Consider the following 23,254-nt stretch of genomic DNA (forward strand, 5'->3'; position numbering starts at 1 on the left):
CTGGTGTGTGAAGTTCCATCAAGAACAAAAAAAGGCTGCCAATGCACGCGCCGTGCGCAGGGGTAGAGGCGTCTGCCAGCTTGCGACACCAGCGATGCCTACGATGGAGGTTGCGACGGTCGGCTGGGTGCTGTGCTCCGACTCTGGGCTGTGTGCCGGAGCCCAACTCCCCCAGTCATACCTTAACCTTCGTACCTCTTCCCCCTCCCCTCCACCTCCTCCATCGCCCACCTCACCTCCCAGGTGCCACGGCGATTTCCCGTCATTTGGCTCCCGGCTTACATGCGGGACGGTTGCTTTTCAGTTCCAGGCCCCCGCGGTGGAGCAGGGGAGGAGTCACTCGCACCTCCGGCCGTACCTTTTGATGAGCGGGCGTTTTTTGTTTTTGCCTTGTCCAACGAGTCACTTCCCCCACGCGGCGGGCCCTCTTCCATACTCTTCAGCTTCCAGGTAGGTTATTGGCATTCAGCTGCGCGACGAGAAGAAGACGGTGGCCCTCTTTTCTGTCCTAACGTGTCCCGAAGCATGATCGGGCAATGACCCGTCACCCGTGTTTGAGGTGGCTCGAGGCTGCTGCGCCGCCCGGTCTCATCACCTCTTCTTCTTTTTCTGCTTCTTCTTTTGCTTCACAGCACTCGGCGACAATGCTGCTTATCCATCGGTGAGAAAACAGAACATGCAGGTTTTACACTGCAGTGGATTTCTGATTAGTTGAACGAGCGATTTATGAGACGGGATCAGGGCTTGGAGGCAGCTAAGGCAAAATTGACAATCGGTGTCGCGTTCGCCGGAGTGCAGTTCCACATATCCCGGATTTCCGAGCCAAGCCATTTCCCAATTTTGCTCGGGCGCTTCGGCCGCCAGTCAATCCGACTCCGGCACCACCGTGTGTTTGGTGTCAGAGGACACTTTGGGCATTTTCCTGCCTCCTTCTTTTTTTTTTTTTTTTTTTTTTTTTTGCGCCAGATAACGCTTATCGAACCTACCCAGCCAGACTTGGCCAAAATCAACACTCCAAATCCCGGATGCAAACGCAGCAATGACAGCCAAACAACAAACGACGGGAGAAAACGAAGAGCTCCCCGGGGAACAGGCAGACCGACGGGAGGATACACGACGCAATCGGAAGCAAAGTGGATCCGCCGCGCACCCAGTGACATGGAAGTCACTTCCGTGGCGGTGGAGCTGATGGCCCCTTCACGATTCCCAAAGCAACCCCTCCTTCACTGGCCGCTTCTTCTCTCCTCTCCTGTGTCTGTCTCCCTCTCAACTTCAAACCTCAGCGTCTTCTCCGCCCTAGGTCCTCCGCCCTCCTCCGCCCTCCTCCGCCCGTCCGCAGCCAGCAACCAGCAGCCAGCAGCAGAGCAATCACAGGCTAAAATGTCGTTGTCCATTTATAGCTACAAGTTGTATCTAACCTCCATTTAACCCATACAACTCCGTATCTCCAGGGACAATTCTGAAATGCCGGGATCAGCAGCAGCAACCAGACCAGTTCTTTGTGCTTCTCAGACGGAGGTGGTGCGGCTTGTCCCTTTGACTCACCATCATTCCCGTCCCATCCGGCTTCCCCGGCGGCCCTCTCGAATCCCGTCCTCATCACCACCGACCACCCAATCGCCCGAGGTCTTGGCTGGCCATCGGGCCTATGGGTAGGTGCCGATGCATTACACAAGCACACACAAAAATCGACGCGACGCGCTCCTCACCCGGCGCTGGGTCATTTGCATTTTTACATTAAATCACGGTGACCAAGTCTCACCTCTCCGCTTGGGCGGAATTGGGACATGATCACGCATGTAGATCCTTGACACCGAGCCGTGTTGCTGTGTTTCCTCTCCCGCCCGGATTGGCATGGTCCCCGAACCAAGGCCGATCAACCGGTGACGCTCACTCTTCAGTATGTAATCCAGAAATAACTCAAGTTTTCCATGTTCTGCAGCGCCAATCCGGGGCACGCACTCTCAGCTAAGAAGCCTCGCTGCACGACGCTCTCACGTCTGACGAAACGCGGAGGCGGAGACGGAGGGAAGGAGGTGGCACAGTTTATCTTGTTGTTGTCTGTGAAAGCCCGAAAGAGGACAAGCTTATTAATGTTCAAGGCGGTAGCAGAACTGGTAACTGGCTCCTGGGCCGATGATGATGATGGACAGTCTCTCTTTGCCCAATAATGACCCTTCCGGGAAAGACCTCGGATCGACAAAACTCATTGTTTCGCTTGGTGGTGGTGGAGGGTAGGGGGGGAGGGGACAAATAGTGTGTGGTGAGACGCCGAGTTGCAGCCCGAGGTTCCATCACTCCCGCCCGAGACGGACTCGGCGCTTGCTGCTTCCGCCCCCGAGAGTTTTGTGTGCGGCTTGGCTCATGGAGGAATTTGTTGGTCGGATACAGCGCCGTGGCTCTTTCGTCACGAAGTCTATCACAAGCTGATGATAATTGCAAAATCAGCTGCCTATCTATCTTCTGTTGGGTAGGTATCACCGGGATGAGGTAGACTCGGAAGCTTTCGCCGCTTGCTTGCCACACCGTACCGACCCGAGAAAGTGTATCGCGGCTGCCTGTTATCGGCGTTAACGCCCCCAGCCAAACACAAATTTCGGATTCCCGATCGGTGGTGGCTTCACGTCGGTAGATGCATCAATCTTCCCATAATTTGGTGTTGCGCAAGCCACTTTGCTGGCCGCCTGCGCTAGATAACTTTCTTTCATCCTCCCTCCCGAGCAATCCGATGTTGTGGCGTCCGTGAACCCGATTGCCTGTTGAACGGTTCCCATCCCGCTGATTTCTTTCGTGTTCTTCTTCAGCTTCGTACCGGTGGATTGATCAATGGCGCTCCTTCTGTGGGCCACTCCGTTGATAGCGATCTGGATCTTAAATTTGCCTCTTGAACCAGCACACTGGTAAAGCTAAGATCTCGGGCCGGTCAAGAATGCTGGCTGGTTGGGGGGATGTCATCCCGGCTTGGGTAACATGTCCTCGTTATCCAATATCATGTTGTGACGCCTGAGTAAGACTGAGATGATGTCACCCCCCTTCCGCAGGGAATTCTTTTCGTGGCCGAGACTGGTAAACTGTGTCTTTACCCTTCAACTGGATCAAGGCCAACTTTTGCGCGCTGGTTTTGCTGTTGAGAAAGAGCCACGGCTTCCTACGAAGAACATTGCAGGTGAACGGTAAGACTATGACTTGAAGACTGCCGGCAGATGCCATGTCGGCACTCAACACAGAGAGATGTATGGGCATCATTTGCCTGCCCGCACACTCTCACATCCTCGATGCAGAGGATTTCCCTCACGATGTTGACTAATAGTTTCGCTTTGTTTGTTTATACATGCAACAGGATGCGTGCTGTCAAAGATTCTTAACCTGTCTCTGGAGTCAATATCATTCCAAATCTATACTCTAGCTCTGTCCCTACCCATCCCAACGCCTCTTTTGTGTACCCCCCCGCCCCCTCCTTTTCCAATCGCCTCAAGCGCTCAACACCTTCACACTTCCATCCTCCATCCCAAAATACGCCTCCACCGGCTTCTGAGCACCCCCCTCCCCCGCCTGATTCCCATTCTTCCCATAAAACAACCCAATCTCCGCCACCCCCGGAATCTTGATCAACGCATCAGCCAGCTCATCAACCTGCCACTCCCCCTTCTCCTTGTCACTCGTCCCCTCCACCCTGAGCGGCCTAAACGGCGCATCAACAATCCACATCCCATTATCCGTCACCACCGCCCCCGCCTTCCCCGGCAAACCCGGCCTAACCTTCGGCCCCAAACTCCCCATCCTCTCCAGCTCTCCCAAAACCCTGTTCGCCGCCAAAGGCAGCACCTCGATCGGAATTCCCTTTTTCCACATCGTCCCCAACGCAGGGCTCATCTTCCTGAAGTCCGCCACGCAAACAAACTTCTTGCTGCTGGTGGCGACGATTTTTTCCTGCCAGAGGCAGGCGCCGCCTCCTTTGATGAGGTTGAGGTTGGGGTCTACTTCGTCTGCGCCGTCGAAGCAGACGTCTAGGAGGGTGCCGGGGGGCAGCTTGTTGATGTACTGGAGGTTGAGACCAGCGGACTCGATGAGCTGTTCGGATTGAGCGCCGGTTGGGTAGAAGGTCATTGTAGAGAGGGTGGTGGGGGGGACGAGGGCGGTGATTGCTTCTACTACGTAGATTACTGTTGAACCGGAGCCGATGCCGATGCGGGTGCGGGATGGGAAGGGGACGAGGTGGGCGGTGACGGATTGGAAGGCGGCGAGGCGTTTGGATTGTTCGATTAGGTCGACCGGGGAGGGGGTGGTGGTGGACATTCTGGCGGTTTTGGGGAGGTGGTGGTGAGGTGAGGTCAAGGTTGAGTGATGATGCCGGGAGAAAAAATTGGATACTATGGCGGCGGCGGTTGTCGTCCCGCCGGCTCCGGAGGATGGGAACAACGGTCTTGCTGGTGGGGGGTGAGTTGGTCCACTTCTTTTGCAGAGGGAGACGGTTAAGGATGAGGCGCCTCGGAGGAGGAGGTGATGGTGCTTATTCATGTGAGTACAGCTGAGCCAGGAGGGTGATAGCTGCAACTCGCTCACTTACCCATGAATTTGCACGTGGTTGAGCTGTTGAAGCTGGTCTCAATTGGCGCTGTTTCAACCCCTCCAGCGGGGCACAAGTGCAGGGGTAGCAAACTTTTGTGACGTCACGTGGAGCGAGATATTTTCTGGGGAAGCTGATGGTCAGTGCTCACATTGCACGACAGCTCTGGATCTCATTAACTTGGTATTGGTTGAGGGATGAGATTTCCTGCCTTATTGACTGCTTGATCGGCATTCACAAGTTTGTTCTATTACACTTTCACACTACATTCCAGAATCGCAAAATGTCGTAATGTTCATTATTTTGAGTGTATGATCCCCAAGACTATGATAGAGATGGGTCTCTTGAACTCATGCAGTGAGTGAGTGAGGGAGTGCGTCGCCTCTCTGCTGTGTTCATGCATGCGCTGATGAAGACCATCTAGTGCTCGAATCTAAAGTCCAACCTCTTGTTGCCCTCATCCTTCGTGGTGGCCAGATAATCGAGTCTCTGCTCCTCCGTCATGGCAGCCCACTTCTTATCCCTCGACTTGTTCTTCCAGACATAGTACACCTTCACCAGCGCATAGACAACAATGTTCATGCACAGAATCGCGAGTAGCTGTCGGTTACCACGCTTATACAGCGACGCTCGATCGTCCTCTCGGTAGATATTCGAGGAGATGATGCCCGACGTCTGAACCGCCATGTTGTACACGGCAGCCGAGATGGTACGAGACCGAACCGAGTTCGCGTTTCGAGAATTCCACGCCACCTGGATAGGATGGGGATTCGGGAACGACAGCAGCAGTGTCGTCACGGCGTAGATCACCCAGCGGTTGGTGTTGGCAAGGTCGGCAACGTTGAAGAAGATCAAGAACGGCAGACCCCAGATCTGACTGGTGACAGATAGCGCTGTCAGGTTGCTGAACTTTTCAGCTGCGTATGCCACCGCCAACATGGTGATCATGTGGCCCACGGTGTAAGGGATCGTCAAGAGGTTGGCCTGGAAGGTATCGAAGCCCAGACCTCTCAGGGAAAGAGTCAGATACTGCCCAACAGGCACAAAGGGGATCTGGAAGACGAGACCCAGCGCATAAAGTGGCCTACCACAACGTCAGCTTTAAGTACTTGACGACAGACAGCAGCTGCTGGCACATACCACAAGTCATAATCCTTCAGGCTCTTCCACAACAACCCGACGGTAATCCGCTCTCGGTTGTGCATATCCGACTTGCTGGGATCCTCGCGCAGCACCCGGTTCACCATGATCACTTCCTCCCTCTCGTTGAACCAGCCTTCCTTACCCTTGCCTCGGAACCAGGAAGCAGTCTGGCAAGGACCGGCAGGCATCAAGAGGAACGCCATGATACCGATGATCAGAGTCAGCAAGCCCTCGATCAGGAACAGCCACCTCCAGCCTGCATGACCCTCGACACCACGCATACGCAGGAGACCTTGAGCCAAGAGTGCCGAGAGGATATCAGCAATGCTCATTGCGGTCCAAAAGTAACCGAGACGGATGGTGAGCTCGGCATGCTTGTAAAAGTATGACAGGTAGAGGATGATCTGTTGAATTGTTAGCAGTTACTCAGTGGCAGAAGCAGACAAGGTCTCTCACATCAGGGATGAAGCCGCCCTGAAGCATGCCCAGCAGTGCACGGCAAACAAGGAAAGAGGTACGACCACTAAGCCAGAACTGGGCGCTGGCAACGATGGACCACAAGACCATCTGGGTTGGAATCCATCGGTCGGGTCCGACCCATTTCGAAACCAGCTGAGAAGGCAATTCTGCGCAGAGGAAGGAAAGCTTGAAGACAGTATTGCCCAGGTTGTAGTCTTGAGTGAGTGTCAGCAAAAGAACCCGCTGTCTCTGTCGAAGTCTTGCCCACCGTTGGTGTTCATTTTTAGCTCGGGGAGGAAGTTATCCGTCAAAGCTTGACCGATGTTGGCACGGTCAAGCTCCAGAGCCATGAACATGATACAGGCCCAGACCATGATGCGCCAATCGATCTTCCGGATCAGTTTGTTTTCTTCCCCCCAGGTCCATCTTGCGAGGGGATCGAAGCGGTGGGCGTTTTCCCTGAACGATAACGTCAGTTTCCAAGAAGTACAAAACAACAAGAGCGTACTCACCATTCTGCTGGCGGTTGGTATTTCTCAGCCGTCTCTGGATCGTCAAAGACACTAGGAAGTGTTGCGATGGCTTCCGAGTCATATGGCTTGCTGCGCTCCCAGAAGTGCTTCTTTCGCTCGATGGGCTCCCCTAGAGGTGGAATAGAGGCGACGGATGTGGAGGAGGCATCGAAATCCTTCTTCTCAGAATCGCTTCCGTGTGCAGTGGCTCGGGGCAGGGCCTTCCCTCGAGTGAGAACGGTCGCCATGGTGTCGTCTTTTTTGCTTCTCTCGTACAAGATGATGCAAAAGAGGCAAGACTGGCCGCTGCTGTGGATCGACACTTCTTCCACTCGGTATCATCACCAGAGACGGCCCTCTTTATACCCATCTTCTGGGCCTGGAAATATTGATTGCTACACCACGGGAATTATCACGATTTTCACGGGTACATGGCATGGCGAATACAGCCTGCAGAATCACGTTTGGAGGTACTGGATCATTGGTACCGGGGAGAAAGCAGATCGATGCATACTGGTCTGCAAATTACCTACAACTGTCGGTGCGTCCGAACCCCCCCGGCTGGGTCTTGCCCCCCACTCAACACTGATGGCGACATCTACAATGTCCCGTTCAAGCGGTCTGCCCGTCTTGACAGCACCCTCAACTAACAGGAGGGACGGGAGACGGCACTTCAAACGAGGAACAGGACCGAGATCTGGACCCCTGGTTTCCAGGACGAGAAGCGCCACAGACAAGAACGTGGCTATCAGCTGGGCGAAGCTTGTCGAGAACAAGACGAAGCCATCGGTCTAGACTCTCTGTTTCAACCCTACCCAGCACGCTGGGTATTTCCTGCCATCTTAGGCCGTAGTGGCAACTATTTGGTTTTGAATGCTCACGCGGATATTCAAGGCGTGGCGAAGGCAGGCACTTCTAGAGGTTTCATACCTTGAGGAGAGATCCTCACAGCATAACCACTATCCTTCAGACGATGCTCCGACAGCGGCTCTCGAATCTGATTGATTTCATGACCCCTGATAAGAAATCTCCAAGATTGAAACCCTACGTTGGAGCCTTGGCATTGAAATCAGTTATTTCTGAGCTTCCAGTGAGGTTGGTGTTGCGGGTTGGTGGGAATCCGATGGCGTGATGATTCGTGATCGCCTTGGCCCCTGACGCGACGACATACTTACGAACCACTGGTTTGCAACACTCTAGTATCAACTCGGCTCCAATTGGCCAGCAGATGATTTCCCCATACCAAAAAAAAAAGAACAATATGGCGACATGGCCTACTAAACTGACAGAACACGCCGTCTTGCATTATCTCCGGCTTCCGCCCTTGACTGCGGCTGCTCCTAGGGCTACGGCGCCGGCTCGGGCAGGGAAACGTGGGGGTAAAGGCGCGACCTCAAACTGATTCCTGGAACACGGAATGCAGTATGCCGCAACGGGATGTCGTCTACTCACCCCGCAGTTTCATGATCCTCGGCGCCGGGTCTCTTTGTCCTCTGGGTTGTATCGCAACATCCGCGGCTGGGCTCACGTTAAGTCCGGACAGCGTCGCTAACTTGAAGACATCACGAAATGCGCTATTGTGAGCTCGTCATTGCTGCTGATTCGAGAAGACACGGATACGGTACACTGGAGGTCCACGACCTGATTGACCAGCCTATGGGTGCAAACTATGACAGCTGTGTTGCGCGGGGTTGCACACCCTCACGCAATGTTGGTGTGGATGGTGATGCACTTTTTGGCTACGAGGCAACAAAGAGGTTGACCATCTCAGGCCGGTGGAAGGTTGTATAAGAGACGAGGCATTCCGTGTATCAGACAGTCTAAATCCTCATCACCTCACATCCCCAACACATTAGAAACAGACACAATGGCTCCCTCCGCAATTGAGACTCAAACCCCTGTGGTGCCCATCGTCACCAAGGGCGCCGCCGTCACCACCGAGAGACCGGCTCCCCTCAAGCTGACCGGCCTGCTTGATCAGTTCGAGTCCTTCGAGGTCACTCCTGTCATTGGCAAGGAGTTCCCCAAGGCCAACCTGGTCGAGTGGCTCAACGCCCCCAACTCAGACGACCTCCTCCGCGAACTTGCCATCACCATCTCGCAGCGTGGCGTTGTCTTCTTCCGCGCCCAAGATGAGCTCACCAACGAGCTCCAGAAGAAGCTCATCCTTCGCCTCGGCGAGCTCACCGGCCGCCCCGCCACCTCCGGTCTTCACATCCACCCTCTGCTCAACTCTGAGCGTGAGCTCGGCGGCGACGACCCGGAGATCAGCACCATCTCCTCCATCCAAAACAAGAAGTTCTACGCCCGCGGCGCCATCGCCGACGAACTCTCCCCCAAGAAGCAATCCACAGGCCAATGGCACTCCGACATTGCCTTTGAACCAGTCCCCGCGGACTACACCTCCCTCCGCCTCGTCGAGCTCCCCACCACCGGCGGCGACACCCTCTGGGCCTCGGGCTACGAGCTCTACGACCGCCTCTCGGAGCCCTATCAAAAGTTCCTCGAGTCCCTGACCGTCACCTTCCAACAGCCCGGCTTCAACAAGGTCGCCGAGGCAGCCGGCTTCAAGCTCTACGACAAGCCCCGCGGCGCGCCCGAGAACATTGGCACCGAGCTCAAGGCTGTCCACCCCGTCATCAGGACCAATCCTGTGACCGGATGGAAGTCCCTCTTCCCCGTCGGCGGCCACGTCAAGCACATTAACGGAGTTACCGAGGAGGAGTCCAAGGCGCTGTTGACGTGGTTTTTGGACTTGGTGTACAAGAACCATGACTTGACTGTGAGGCTGCAGTGGAAGAATAAGAATGATATTGCGATTTGGGACAACAGGAGCACGTTCCATACTGCTACTTTTGATTACCTTGGTGGGGAGTATGGGGAGCGGTTTGGCAACAGGGCTGTGGGCTTGGGGGAGAAGCCGTATTTGGATCCTAATAGTACTGGGAGAAGGGAGGCGTTGGCCAGGGAGAAGGGGCAGCAGTAGAGTGTCTAGGGGCTTTTAGTGGGACTTGGCTTGGATTGTTGTATGAAGTTTATGAATGAATGCATCTTATCTTGTTGACTCAACTCCTCAGCAAAGTAGATTGGTTGAAGCTGCATTCTTGCCGTGGCAGAAAACTATACATATGAAACAGTAACTAGCAAAATTTGTGCATGACCTGTCCCGAGAAAAGGGGAAAAGGGGCCAGTTCAGGGCGTTTTGCTCACCTCGCTCAACCTTTCATAGGTGGTGATATTGACCCCAGAAACCATCCAGGCTGAGTGGCGCAATGGTAGCGCGTTACTTTCCGGTTTCAACTTCGGTTAAATCTCCAGCTGGTAAAGGTTCTGGGTTCGAGTCCCAGCTTGGTCGATGTTTTTGTGTGTAGGGTCACCGCTCCTTTTTTTTTTCTCTAAAAACGACACCATTCCGGATTTTTTTTTTTTTTTTTTTTTTTTTGCAGATCCTGAGTTTGTTTGCAGGAGGGCCAATTGCAGGCTGATTTGCTTCCACCATTAGAGTGACACTTCAACGCTGCAAGGAAGAAATGTGCCAGCACAGAAACATACTGCCATGTCACAACACCACCAAGTCAAACGCAGTAACATTCATCATCATTAAGACATCTCGACTGATAACCTAGAATATATCTGACGTCTTCGAGCCCAAACACATCTCTTCTATAGGTTCCAACCCATCATCCACCTACCCCCTAATAAGGCGCGCTCCGATGCCCATGGCACCACAACCACCCATCCAAATTCTGCATGAACGCATCTAAACCATCAATTAGCCACCCGCACATCCATCACCTGAAACAAAAGACAGTTGTTTCGAGGGTACTCACCAATATTCAAATTCCCCCTCACCTCCTCCTCATGCCAGTTCCAGCACGTAGACTTGAGGTCCGTGTTGCCGTCCTTTCTCGTGTCCCAGCATTCAATGAAGGCGTTGCCACTTTTCATTATCAACAGCTAATCAGCCTTCTTTCACTTCGGGGTTGAGAGGTTTAAAAAAAAATGTAAAAACTTTTTTAAAAAAAACTTACGTATCCCTCGAAACAAGCCTCCCAGTTAACTGATCAACCCCCACACACAAATTCATGTCCTGCCTCGTCCGCCAGGGCGTCCCGTCCTTCTTGGCGCAAGTGGCGACCACGTACTTTGGCTCCTGCCAGGACCAAGAACAAGAAGCCGCGAACCCGGCCGAGGCGAGCTCGGGGAGGGCCGCGAGGGCGAGGGTGAGGGCTGAGAGGGTGAGCTTCATTTCGTCCTGTTTGCTGACGATCTGATGAGTTGGAAGGTGCTGCTGATATCGAACTTGCTCTCCGAGAGACAGAGGGGGGTTTTATACAAACAAACTACCAAAGATTCAAGCGGTCTCCCCTTACAAAAAGGTCTTGGCATCACTCTACTCAACAGGGGGCGGACATCTCGTCGACTCCATCGCGCGGAGCTCGTTAGCGTAAGCAGCCGGATAAGGAGCCAATCGGTAAACACAAACGTAAATGAACTATTGTCATAGATAACTCCACGATGCCAATTTGGAGGGGCGATTGCAGATGTCATTCCTTGGGTATCACGGTATGTTGTTGTTCGGTTCTGGGCCCAAGAGCAAATAGCACAAACGTAGGAATCTTCCCGTCGGGGTGTTCGGATGGCCCGACACTACATCTCGATTGGTGACAGCATCAGAGATGATTGGCGAGAATCCGAGTAACAAGCTTTGGAACTTTCCCCTATCCCTTAAAGGTGCACATTCTTGCATGAGTAAATGTCCTGACCATGATCCCATGGCCCGGATATCCGACCGAGATGAAAATCAACGCGCCTTGCTACAATTAATGGTATCGACTGCTGCTTTCAAAAGCAATACAAAACAAAAGCACAGGACCAAAAATCAATAGTACAACAACCCAATCTCCATGTGTGCTCAGCCTGCGCTGTTACCGCTGCTTCTCATCACCCAACCACCCCCCTTAGAAATAACTCCTCATCGCGTCCTGATACCCCGTCCCGCCTTTCAGATCCCGGTCAAAGTTTGCCTGTACCTCCAAGACCTGCCGGATATGGCTCATACACAAGGGCTCGCCCTTGTTAACCGCCAGCGCCTGCGCCGTCCTGACCGTGTTCTTGATCTGCCTCCCGTTCAGCTCCTTTCGGGAAAGACTTTCGTAATCGCTATCGGTGAACGGCCCAAGCTTGCTGCCCTCGTGAGCACGAACGCGGTCGATAAAAATCTTGAAGATGGCCTTCCTGGCCTTTTGTTCGAGGTTGCCGTAGCGAAGGGCAATGTGAATGCGGGATTGGAAGGCGTCATCAAATGTCTGTGTTATCATGTCAGCAAGAAACCGACAGCAAGGGCAGGCAACATACCTCTACACGGTTCGTAGTGAGGATGAGAATGTTCTGCACGTATTCAACCTGCTTGAGGAATATTGACACCAAAGCATTGCGGTGAATGTCGTGCATGTTCCTCTTCTCAAGGAAGACGTCCGCTTCGTCGAGCAGCAGGATGGCACCCCAGGCGTGGCAAATGTCGAGAATCTTTTGTAACTCGGTCTCGAGGAAGCGAGAATCGGTGCCCAGCTCGCCCGCCGAAACCATGTAGAGCGGACACTTGAGCAGTTCCGAGATGCCCTCGGCTGTCAAAGTCTTGCCAGTACCAGGCGGACCATGAAGAACAGCTATAGGCTCGTCAGTGATATGCAGCATGTTACAAAAAGAGCGAAAAAAACTCACCGACCAGGCCTCTTCCCTTGCCTTGGATGACATCGTCGATACTCTCGGCCGCATGGTACTTGTGAGACTCGACCAACGCCTTGACTATGTCCTTGGTCTTGGACTCGAGCACCAGCGAGTCGTACGCCGTTTCGTTCCACTGAATCTCCTTGACACCAGAAACGGTAAACTCAAGCCATAGCTTTTCCGCAAACGAGAACCCAAGCACCACGGGAGAGGCAATCAAGTAGTCCTCCTCGCTGAACTCGGGGATTTTCTTGGCGCCCTTGGAACCAGTTGCCGGCACCTCCTTGTTCTCTGCCTCCTCTCCATCTTTGGTCTCTTCACCGACCTCATCATTCTGCGCCGAAACCTTTTCCAGCTTCTCCCCCGTGTTGTTCTCAGGAGGGCCGCTCCGCTTGGGTCTATAAAGACGAGCGTTGCGCTTGAACGCTTCCTCCTCGTCATCAGAGCCACATCCACTACAGTCCGACTCATCAGAGCACTCATCGTCCGAGTACCTGTCGTGGTCCTTTGGCCGCACCATCGAAATCGGGTAGTTGGGATTGATCCTCCTGTGAATAGCAGGGTCGACCATGATCCGGCCATTGATATTGACCTTGACAACTCCCTTCTTCTTCTTGTAGTACGCCATGCCCTGATGACTCTTGTAGTACACACCAGCCAGGCCGACGAACTTCTTGCCTCGCTCCACCAGCTCCTCGCGCACCCTGGCTTCGTTCTTGTGGTAGCTGAGCGGATAGCAATTCAAGCTGGTGATCTTGCGAGCGCCTCTAAACTCCATAATCTCCTCCGAGACGCTTCCGTAACCAAACTGCTTGCCGTCGTACTCGAAATACTTACCCTCCAAGTAATAGTAGTCGCCTTTCATGAACGAGGAGTGTTTCTCTGCGATCTCAACCTTGAACACGCGAGGCTCGTCCGGCGAACTGTAGGTGTGGGCGAAAGCAAGAGTGTTGGGCTTCCAGAGGGCCCAGAGCAGGTCAAAGGTGATGAGTCCGTTCTTCAGCATCGGGTAAAGACTGACCACTGTTAGCTATCGAGAATGAACCATGTGATTTCAGACGCCTACCTCTTCTTGACCTCCGCATAGTCCTTGTCGAGGTACTTAATCAGGACCTTCAGGTGTTTGCGCTTATCCTCCAGACGCTTCTGCTCCTTCTTAAGATCCCGCTTGGCACCCTTGCAAGTACGCCGTTTAAGGCCCTTCAGAGCCGTCTTCAAATCATCGAGATAGCTTACAATTATCAAGTTAGTCACCTCCATCAAGTCGCAAGGTAAGGGCAACTTACAGAAAAAGTAGATTGGGGTCCAGCTTGGGTGTGCTCTCCACCAATGACACGCCTTTAACATTGCCCATGACATCCTGCAAGCACTCGCGTAGGAGTTTACTCTTGATGTCGACAATGGTGGCCTTATACTTGCCCTCCCAATCAAAAGTTCTGCGCACATGAAACAGAAAATCATGATACTGCGAGTCAACCGAACCCTCGGCTGTGTCCTGGAGCTTGTAGTTGTGAATCGAGCTGTCCCAAACCTGGTCAACCCGCTTATAGTTGAGCTTTGCCGCCTCCTCCTTCTTCTTCTGCTTCTTTCTCTCCTTTTTGTCCTTGGTCGGACGCTTGCCGTCGCCGAGAAGGTTGGGGTCCAGGAGATTAGAAAGGCCGGCGTCCAGATCTCCCAGACCATAGCTGCCTCTCCCGCCAGGAGTTTGGCCGAAACGGGGCCCTCTCCTGGAACTGCGAGGAGGATTGAAGCTCTGGGGCGCACCGCCGTCATAGTCGTCGTTGTTATACTGACGTGAAGGGTTAAAAGAATAAGGCATGGCGTTCTGTCTCTGGAACTGCATGCCTTGAGATGAAGACAGGGGCACACCGAGTGGCAGGTGTTGCTGCTGCTGCACCAATTGTTGCGCTTGCGCCACGAGAAGGTGCATCTGTTTCACCGCCTCTCGTGGGCTCATCTCGTCCTCAGAACAATCCTCGGTTTCGGCTTTGGAAGCATCAGAGTCAGATTCGCCGGATGAAGACGAGGACTCCTCCGATGTGACAGGCTTCTTGGACTTCTTGCTTCGTGACTTTCTCTTGGACCTACTAGCCTCGTGTCGCTTCTTTGTCACCCGCTTCTTCTTGGACTCGCTCTCGGACTCAGAGGAGCTATCGTCATGGTCCGAGGCGGAGTCAGATTCGCTGGTGTCATCATCGGTGGCGCTCTCGTCGGAGGACGGCAAGGCATCAGCGTTCTTCTTCCGCTTGGCTTTCGACGACTTCTTCTCGGTCTTCTTCTTGTCCTTTGGCTTGCCAGCCACTCGCTCGCCGGTTTTCTTGTCTGTGGCAGCTGCCTTGGGGTTACCTTCGACTGGAGCCTTGCATTCCTCACCGTTAGCAGGGGCTGGCGGATTCCCCTCGCGCACCTCAAGCGAGTGCTTGTCTGTTTCCATGATTGCTAAGGATACCTTCGCAATAAAGACGGCAAAGGAGCTGATGATGGCAGATTGGTTGGATTGGTTGAAGATCAAGCCTTGAGGTATTGGTCTGGTTGGTGCGGAGTATTGAGGGCCAAGAGGGGCACAGAACGAGCACTTCAGTGGTGAAAAACTGCAGACCGAGTAGGCGCCTTGTACTGCAATAAGGTTGTGCGACTGGCAGGCGCAACGTGGGTGGTCAAGAAAGAAGCTTAGACCCGCGGGGGGTCCGTATTTGAGGATCTGTTGTCGCCTTGCCAATGGTCAGAACGATGGTGATGACTGCGCGGAAAAGTAGGCGGACAAAAGAGCCAGTGACCCAACTGTGGGCTCCCGAAACAAGACGGGTCAAAATGAACCAATACCTTCCCACTCGCCGGTACACAACTGCAGAGCCTGTGCGAATGCGACCGAGTAGATGGGAGACATCTGACGATGCGACAAACGGAGAGGTGTTCTCCAAACCGGCAACCTATGGAGAACGCAAGCGACTTACTTGGTTCAAGAGAGACAGAATGTAGTGCGTCCGATGAGCGGCACCAAGATGCTGCCGTTCTCGCTAGTCGCCGCCACTTCACTGGATGATGGTGGACGAGAGTGATGCAAGGTGATGTGTTCGGCAAGACAGTCTGCAGGAGTCGGTGAGACGTTGAGACGTCGGGACGTTGAGGAAGTCGAGTTTAGTACTTTTTCTCCAGATGTAGAACGGCAGCGCACGGCGAGGTTGAGGACCCGGGGTGCCCGCTGGTGGTGTCGGGTGATGTGCCAAGTCCAGCAGGGTGTGTGACTGACCCAGACCACGGCAATGTTTGGTCGAACTGTGTCCGAGCTCTTTTCCTTTCTGGATCTCCGAGTTAATAGAATGGAGAATTCGGTGCTTTTTGCTGACCTGGACGTTGATGATGGTCTCGGTCGTTGTGGGATATGTTGTGAGATAGATTATCGATACCTAAGCTCTTTTGGCGAATGATGCAAGCTGACAGCCGAGAAGTGCTGCAAGCAATGGCGAACAAGTCTGCAGTAGCACACGCAGAGATGACCGGGGCCGGAGAACCACCACAAAAGCGTGGGGTTTGGGGTGCAATAAATACTTCAGAGCTGATGTGGCGGGGCCAAGGATTCGTAAAGGTGTGGAACACTGGTCAACCAAAAGTATAGAAGAGGACCAGGATGATAAGGGAATGCAGTGGCTGATAATCCGAGGTGTTCGAGAAAACCGTCAACATGTCTCGGATCGAGGCGGCATCATGTCATGGTGTTCGCTTGCTTTTAAATGCCGACCTTTAAACAGGTTCACCCAATGACCACCATCCTCCGCATGGAAGGCAGGTTTGACCAGCATTAGTAGCCAGTAGAAGGCTCATCGCATGTCTGAAATTGCTCTCTAATTGGACCCGGAGGCTGCCACTGTTTGCTATTGTTTCTCCAAATGGGACGGAGTGGTGCCAAAGAGCGGCATCCTGATTGAGTGGAGCCTGCTTTGCCGCCTTTGTACGCATGGGTAGAGCCTCGTTTCGGTAACAAGACAGAGGATTGGCAACACCATCAGATCGACTTGTAGAGATGATGTGACATCCACCGAGGCGAGCGCTGCGGGATGTTGGGTCTGCTGACAGGGGGTCACAGAAGGACAAGGCACAAAAGGCAGCTTGGAGCACTCATCTCAGCTTCGAAAGCCAAGAGCCAGTGAGAGATGCTCTACCGAAAAGAAGAGAAGACAAAATTGAGCTTCGTGACCAGAAATCCGATGAAGTGCCTAGCTGTTGCCTCTGTGCCCACACGTGGAAAGCCTGAAAGGAATACAACGTCCTGCCAACCGGCTGTTGGAACCGTGCATACTGTCGGACTGATCCGAGAGTATCGACAAATTCAGGCCGGGGTGTCGGCGAGAGGCACCAGTCAAGTCCATAAAGAGAAAGAACAGAGCCTCAAGATGACAGCCAAGAATGGGTCTCTCCCGGCAGAGAAGGCAACCAACAAGGCTGACGCCAACGGTGCCTCTCTGTCGCGTATCACCAGTCGCCACCATAGAATCCGAGATTTGGCGGCGATAGCGATATCTGAAGCGAATGTTTTGGCGCCCTTCGTAAATCTGGAGAACTGCCTGGAGCGTGTGCGTGCCCACAGATCTCTGCGAGTTGCTGACTTTTGTCGGGGCTGCCACACCACTTCTGCTTCTTGTCTTCAAAGGGTCTCACAATCGGCCACCGAGCGTTCTCCTCGACACCATAAATGGCTGGCACTAGGTACAAGAACCAAGACACTGTTCAGTACCCCTGTGTATTAGCCGACGTCGTTTTGATGACGATCCGAGAGCAGTGGGCTTCCAGAAAAACACCATGATGTGGGAAACCGTGATGCCAATCGGGCATTAGACCTAGGCGAAGAGGGGCTGCCGGCGATTTGTTCCGCGCCTAGTGTTGCAACCATGTCCCAACCCGCTGGCACGACGTGAAGCTTGCGCAGCGTGCCAAACGCTTCTCCCCAAGCAGGTAACCACAAAGGGGCCGCACAGAGGGTTGGCAATGTCAACTCATCCACTCGAGCACTCAGGCAGACGGTCCAGAGGTGGTCGTATCATGCAGTTGTCCTGGCTAACAGGCCGGACGCAGTTAGGGTCGGTCCAAGGGCAAGGCGCCAATACGGTGACATCTCGAATCGGATAGGTTGCGAGGTGTGTCAAATAGATCACTCGGCATCATTCACATCGTGGCAATCCATGTCATCATTTCTTGTGCCGAGTTGCAGGCTTCTGTGGGCTGCTGCTGGAGACTCAGTAAGCCGTCGACATCAAGTTGAGAAGTTGAGCCGAAGCCCAAAGCGATGGAGACGGCATCCTTCAGCAGTGGCTGGACCGAAGGGACCAAGTAGCCAGCCATGTGCACAGCAGTCTCTGCCTGCATACCGAAATCGGCCACGCTTCACAGCAACTTCTGAGGAAACGGGTTTGCCGAAACACAGGCTGACCTGGCGAGTACCACGAACTCGATAGATTGGGCAAGGATCCCGTACCAACACTACCACAGCACTCGTATGAAGTCGATGAAGGATATCACACCATGACGGGGAACTGCCGGGTGCTCATTAATTTTGCATGTTGTGCAAGACCGGGCTGTTACTGTTGGGGGCGGGTTGAAGCAGCGAAACCGTGCTGCCGTCGCATTGAACTGAGGGGTCGAAAGAGAAGGTTAGGGTTGCAGATACCACCGTTAGGGATGCCGTTGCATTGAGACGAGGCGATAAACCCAACATTGAGAAAGTTGGAGGACCCGTGTATTCATTTTGTGATCTGAAGCTGGAAGAAAGAGAGATGGAAAAGAGAACACAAAGAAGGAGTTGCATTTTCCAGGGCAGGTCTTCGCCAAAAGATATCGGTCGGTGATGGCAGCCTGGGCACGTGATCTGATTGGTCAATTCCTCGCCCCACTCAGATGCAGCACAGCAGACATCACCAGCCATAGACCTCGACCAAACAAGCTGCATCCAATATGCAAGAATCCCAAGCCACCATCTATCCAAATGTCGAGCAAAAAGAGGAAGGCACTGGATGATGTGGAACAATCCGGTCGCAAGTCCCAAGCAGCTCCTGCATCTCAACAGTCCCTCAACGTAGCGGCTTCAGATGCTCACTTTCGGCACCTGTATGATCGTGAGCTCGACTTCAAACAACTCGCCGAGAAAGATGTAAACTTTGCTGCTGTGTATGTTTGTGTCTATACCTTCCACCTTACCATAGCACTGGCTGATGATGTGACTCCAGACTCCAAGAAAATGGCCATCTCGATTTCACCGAGCCAAAGGCGGTCATGCAGCTCACCAAGACTCTGCTGTCACTCGACTTCAACCTGAAGCTGGAGCTGCCCGATGACAGACTGTGCCCTCCAGTAGGCTTTCGCCCCTCAGACACAGTGTCGATTCTCGCTGACAAAGTCATAGGTGCCAAATCGACACAACTACATTTTATGGCTTAAGGAATTGGTGGACACCTCGTCGTACGAGCCACCAGGCCGACCAGCCTGCGGGCTCGACATTGGAACAGGCGCAAGCTGTATCTACCCCTTGCTGGGGACGACCCAGCGCCCATCGTGGCGTTTTGTTGCAACCGGTACGTGCTGTTCATGTTGGTGAGCATGGTTACCATTGCCAGCTAACACCAACCAGACATCGATGAGAAGTCTTTGCAATATGCAAGGGAAAATGTCGCGTTGAACCATCTTGAAGACCGAATTACTGTGTTGGGGCGCCAACCTGAAGACACCCTGATTCCTCTCCGTGGCAGAGAAAGCGAGAAGGTCATCCACATCGATTTCACCATGATGAACCCTCCTTTTTACGAGTCTGAGGACGATATGCTCTCTTCGGCGCAAAGAAAAGTACGTCCGCCACATTCGGCTTGCACTGGCGCACCTGTCGAGATGGTTTGTGAGGGTGGCGAAATTGCTCACATCAGTCGGATGTTAGAAGAGTCTCTGGTGCTGAAAGAGGAGGTTCAGTGGTACACCTCCATGCTAGGCAAGGCTAGCAGTGTCGAGATTTTGGTTGACAAGCTCAAGGCCAATGGAATAGACAACTACGCCATCACCGAGTTCATACAAGGGAACAAGACAAGACGATGGGCGCTTGGGTGGAGTTTCGGGCCGATGAGACCAGCAGAACATGTTGCCAGGGTGAAGACCAGCGGCTGGAAGAAAGTCTCGCCGCCAGTTTTGGCAATTGAGGTTTTGAGTCTGCATCCGGGAAGATCAATTGACCACGCCATCACGAGGATTAACGAGGTTATGCGGTCATTGGAGCTACTGTCGTGGAATTGGGACACAGACGCCAGAAAGGGAACAGGGAGGACAAGAGAAAATGTCTGGAGCCGGGCATCGAGGCGGAAGAAAATGCGAGACCAATCCACAAGCTTCTCCGTGTTGAGTTCAGCCGCCCCGGGATCTGATCCAGTGCAATGCCGGCTTGGGTTTGACGTTGCCGTTGAGATGGGCGTCTCCACGACAACAGTAACAGTGCATTGGCGGGAAGGACATGACGCCGTTATGTTTGAGAGCTTGGCGGGCTTTTTGCAGGGAAAATTGAAAGATTTGGGATAGGAGCAGGTCGTCTGCCACAACGTGGCTGGAGAGGAAAATGAGTTTCCGGAGGTTTAAACACAACTTTTGGCCTTCGCGTGCCCCACTATTTCCGCCAGAGTAGTCGGGTATTTATCGCGACACCCGCCGTGAGTTTCGCGGAATCTTCCATAGCGCTTCTTCGCAACCACAGCATATTCAACGCTGCCAAAGCCCGCCCCGCGACGTCATCCTCATCAACCCTCTCTCTTCAATTGACAAGAAAACAACACACCCACCCAAAAAATGTCCGACCAAACCCCCACCACCTCCCGCTTCACCGCCCAAAACCAAACAACCAACGAGCGCCTCTCCCACACAACCGTCGGCCTCGTCGGCTTGGCCGACTTCCGCAAACGTCGCGCCGAAGTCCTCGAGCAGCAAGAGCGCGAGGCCCGCGAAGCCGCCGCCGCCATCACCCGCGCGAATAACAACAGCAACGTCCCAACACCCCCCGACAGATCCCAAACCGGCACCCCCGCCGCCGCCGTCCCCGTCCCCAGTGAGAGCGAAACCGACCGCCGCCACCACCAACCTCCCCCGAAAAGGAAAAAGAAAACCACCACCAAGCGCGCGGTCAAGGCGTTGGTGTCATTCGGAGATGACGATGAGGAAAACAATCAAGAGGAGGATGGGCCACAAACAACAAAACCCAAGTCGAAAAACCCGACCCCCGAGAGCGAGAGTGACACGAAGAAAATAGTCAACACCTCCGCCCCCGTCATCCCCAAAGCCCTGACCAAGGCAGCAAGATTAAAGGAACAAGCTGAAAAGGACGCCCTGAGGAAGGAGTTCCTGATCTTACAGGCGGCGGTGAAGCAGACGGAAATTGCGATCCCGTTTGTCTTCTACGATGGCACAAACATCCCCGGGGGTGTTGTCCGGGTGAAAAAGGGGGATCACATCTGGCTTTTCTTGGACAAGAGCAGGAAGGTGGGGGCAGAGTTGGGAGTGGGAGGGGATAAGAATGCTAATGCGAGGAGGGATTGGGCGAGGGTTGGGGTGGATGATTTGATGTTGGTGAGGAGGGGGGTTATTATTCCCCATGTAAGTTCACTTCGCAAGGGTCATGAGACAAGGTTATTGACATTTAATGTTAGCATTACGACTTCTACTTCTTCATTATGAACAAGACTCTCGGCCCAAAAGGGAAGAGATTGTTTGAGTACAGAGCTGAGGCTCCTCTTCCTGCCGGGGACGGTGCTGCTGCTGCTGCGACAGCAAGTGGTGGCGTTCTGAAGGCTGGTGGGAATATCAGAACGCTGGAGGGGGCGGGTGATGATCCAGAGTGGACAAAGGTTGTTGATCGGAGGTGGTACCAGCGCAACAAGCACATCTACCCGGCGAGTGTGTGGCAGGAGTTTGATCCTGACGTGGATTACTCCAAGGAGATCCAGCGGGACACTGGTGGAAATGCCTTTTTCTTTTCGGGGACGAAATGAAGTCCCGATTGACAGTATCCGCAAGCAGGTTCCTGGTGACAGTTGGGATTGGCGGGGATGGATGATGCCATCACAGCAAACCTCTACCGCCAGGGCCGGGTCGTTTGTTGGTTGATAGGATCAGATCTCTCTCGATTCTAATCGACGTGCTGAATCCCAGCTTCTATCTTGCTGGGTTTTAAGTCGTGAGCTTTTCTTCTTCCCTCAACCATTAACCAACCACCACCCCACGCCCGCCAATCCAAGCACAAACCACCCCGGCCACAGGACCAACAGCAAGATAGTGTTCCCCGACCCAAACAGCAATACAAAAATCTCAAACTCGAGCCTCTTTCTGAACAGCCTTGACCTCTGCCCGTTCCAGACTTTGGCGTAGACCCACCTGCCCGCTAGCACACCGCTCTCCGCCAAGATTTTGGAAAGGAGAAAAGAGCGGTAGGCGACGGCCTTGCTTGCGACAAAGGAGGCGGAGGCGAGGATGGATAAGGCGAAGAGGGTGTTGAGGCAGAGGTGGTAGGCGAGTTGTTGGAAGTGGTGGATTGTGTGGACTAGGGGGGAGATGGTGGTGATGAGGAGGTCGGAGGATTGTTGGTTTCTTTGGAGGGTGGAGGATTGTTGCCTTGAGAGGGTGGAGGGGTGGGTTTTGCGGGTGGTGGTGGTGGTGGTGGCGGTTGTGGTGCTCATGGTTGTGGGAGCGGTGTTGAGGGATGGTCGTCGAGAGATTGGTCGGGATGGTGGACGGAGGGTTTTGGAGGAGGGGTGGAGAGGCATGGTTGTTTCGAGGTTGAACATGGTGATGTCGACCCTGGTGGGGAGATTGATAATTGTGTGGCGGTTGTTGTGAGTGATAAATAGGAGCTGGTATTGCTCGGTCCGATCGATCGGATGGGTTTGTATTTGTGTATGTGAGTAGTCACCCCCACCAATTCTGAGAAAAGTATATCACGCAAGATGCGGGTGGGTATGTGAGAGAGGGGAAGTGTTTATTGATGATATATGTAAGGTGTGTATGTACGTTTCCCTTCCAATAGTGTGTGCTGCGATGTGAGTGTGTGCCGTGCTGATAGGCGGGTATTATTAACAGAATCGGAAGTTGTTGGGGAAAAGGGAAGAGACTGCTACTTGTAGTTTTGCTCCGGAACTTCCCCTGCATCAGAGCTTGTCTGGAAACATGACGGCACCGGGAGACGCTAGCGAGGAAACACCGTGGGTGGATATTTGGTCAAGAGAGACCCCGTGGACCCTTCCATCATTCCGTGGAGAACCGGGCGGTTGGATGACTGTTGGCCCCCACTGGCGAAGAGACTGGAATGTCTTGGCGCCTCATGGAGACTTCGACCCGAGGACCCGGCAGATGTTTTCGGGGCGGGCTTGTGACAAATCAGACATGTTTGGGAATAACAAGCCCAATTGTTTACAGAAAAGGACCAGAGAAACTACGAACGGTATGCGCGCCTTTTTCTGTCTCGTCCTCCAAGTAGTTGTCTCATCAATCGATGCTCGGTTCGAGGGTTGAGTGCATAAGGGCCAAACGCAGGACCCCTTACCCCTCTTGTTCCCGGCGACTCCACTATTTGACGTCGTTGATTGAACCCTGCTGGCCGTTTTCTGCTTTCGAGGTTCCACTGAGTGTGGACCCCTTAACATTATCACACCCTTTCCCACGACCCACGTGGAGAGATTGATTCGAGCAAAGACTGGACGGGTGGCAGTTGTGAGTTTAGGTTTGAATCTAGATGCGAGTGATGACTCTGTGACATTGAAACGGCTTTGGTGGAATCAACTGGAGGAAGTGGCTTGCGGAGAGAACTCGGGTTCGATCGATGTTGGCGAAG

General features: G+C 53.5%; 9 protein-coding genes and 1 non-coding gene across 10 annotated transcripts; 4 read left to right on the forward strand and 6 right to left on the reverse strand.

The window, feature by feature from the left end:
* Positions 1-2,407: 2,407 nt before the first annotated feature.
* QC761_0049720 (uncharacterized protein) lies at positions 2,408-2,897 on the reverse strand (the record flags this gene model as incomplete). Its single annotated transcript, XM_062872464.1, has 2 exons — positions 2,408-2,416; positions 2,625-2,897. Coding segments are annotated over 2 exons (282 nt in total), but the record flags the coding sequence as incomplete, so codon positions are not given.
* Positions 2,898-3,471: 574 nt separating this feature from the next.
* On the reverse strand, positions 3,472-4,571 carry RKI1 (ribose-5-phosphate isomerase rki1; the record flags this gene model as incomplete). The annotated part of the gene is given in 2 exon segments (XM_062877385.1): positions 3,472-4,562; positions 4,568-4,571. Coding segments are annotated over 2 exon segments (1,095 nt in total).
* A 416-nt stretch (positions 4,572-4,987) lies between these two features.
* On the reverse strand, positions 4,988-6,929 carry QC761_302450 (uncharacterized protein; the record flags this gene model as incomplete). The annotated part of the gene is made up of 5 exons (XM_062877384.1): positions 4,988-5,651; positions 5,708-6,114; positions 6,167-6,384; positions 6,438-6,628; positions 6,682-6,929. The coding sequence occupies 5 exons, from the start codon at positions 6,927-6,929 to the stop codon at positions 4,988-4,990; spliced, it is 1,728 nt and encodes a 575-aa protein (XP_062733132.1).
* A 1,619-nt stretch (positions 6,930-8,548) lies between these two features.
* QC761_302440 (uncharacterized protein) lies at positions 8,549-9,667 on the forward strand (the record flags this gene model as incomplete). The annotated part of the gene is made up of 1 exon (XM_062877383.1): positions 8,549-9,667. One exon carries the CDS (start codon positions 8,549-8,551, stop codon positions 9,665-9,667), a length of 1,119 nt encoding a protein of 372 aa, XP_062733133.1.
* Positions 9,668-9,939: 272 nt separating this feature from the next.
* Positions 9,940-10,036, forward strand: QC761_0049760. Its single transcript has one exon. It is a non-coding gene; the product is annotated as a tRNA-Arg (tRNA).
* A 124-nt stretch (positions 10,037-10,160) lies between these two features.
* Positions 10,161-10,930, reverse strand: QC761_302430 (uncharacterized protein; the record flags this gene model as incomplete). The annotated part of the gene is made up of 3 exons (XM_062877382.1): positions 10,161-10,441; positions 10,512-10,621; positions 10,713-10,930. The coding sequence occupies 3 exons, from the start codon at positions 10,928-10,930 to the stop codon at positions 10,377-10,379; spliced, it is 393 nt and encodes a 130-aa protein (XP_062733134.1). The 3' UTR covers positions 10,161-10,376.
* A 712-nt stretch (positions 10,931-11,642) lies between these two features.
* QC761_302420 (uncharacterized protein) lies at positions 11,643-19,522 on the reverse strand (the record flags this gene model as incomplete). The annotated part of the gene is made up of 5 exons (XM_062877381.1): positions 13,698-19,522; positions 13,478-13,642; positions 12,406-13,427; positions 12,040-12,350; positions 11,643-11,990 (listed from the first exon to the last, which is right to left on the reverse strand). The coding sequence occupies exons 1-5, from the start codon at positions 14,843-14,845 to the stop codon at positions 11,643-11,645; spliced, it is 2,994 nt and encodes a 997-aa protein (XP_062733135.1). The 5' UTR covers positions 14,846-19,522.
* On the forward strand, positions 17,983-19,959 carry QC761_302410 (uncharacterized protein; the record flags this gene model as incomplete). The annotated part of the gene is made up of 5 exons (XM_062877380.1): positions 17,983-18,056; positions 18,113-18,570; positions 18,630-18,753; positions 18,806-18,974; positions 19,031-19,959. Exons 2-5 carry the CDS (start codon positions 18,251-18,253, stop codon positions 19,957-19,959), a joined length of 1,542 nt encoding a protein of 513 aa, XP_062733136.1. The 5' UTR covers positions 17,983-18,056; positions 18,113-18,250.
* Positions 19,960-20,223: 264 nt separating this feature from the next.
* Positions 20,224-21,938, forward strand: QC761_302400 (uncharacterized protein; the record flags this gene model as incomplete). Its single annotated transcript, XM_062877379.1, has 2 exons — positions 20,224-21,024; positions 21,078-21,938. 2 exons carry the CDS (start codon positions 20,224-20,226, stop codon positions 21,417-21,419), a joined length of 1,143 nt encoding a protein of 380 aa, XP_062733137.1. The 3' UTR covers positions 21,420-21,938.
* On the reverse strand, positions 21,624-22,211 carry QC761_302390 (uncharacterized protein; the record flags this gene model as incomplete). The annotated part of the gene is made up of 1 exon (XM_062877378.1): positions 21,624-22,211. One exon carries the CDS (start codon positions 22,209-22,211, stop codon positions 21,624-21,626), a length of 588 nt encoding a protein of 195 aa, XP_062733138.1.
* Positions 22,212-23,254: the final 1,043 nt, after the last annotated feature.

Source organism: Podospora bellae-mahoneyi, chromosome 3 (assembly GCF_035222275.1).
Source record: "Podospora bellae-mahoneyi strain CBS 112042 chromosome 3, whole genome shotgun sequence".
Lineage (NCBI taxonomy): Eukaryota > Fungi > Ascomycota > Sordariomycetes > Sordariales > Podosporaceae > Podospora > Podospora bellae-mahoneyi.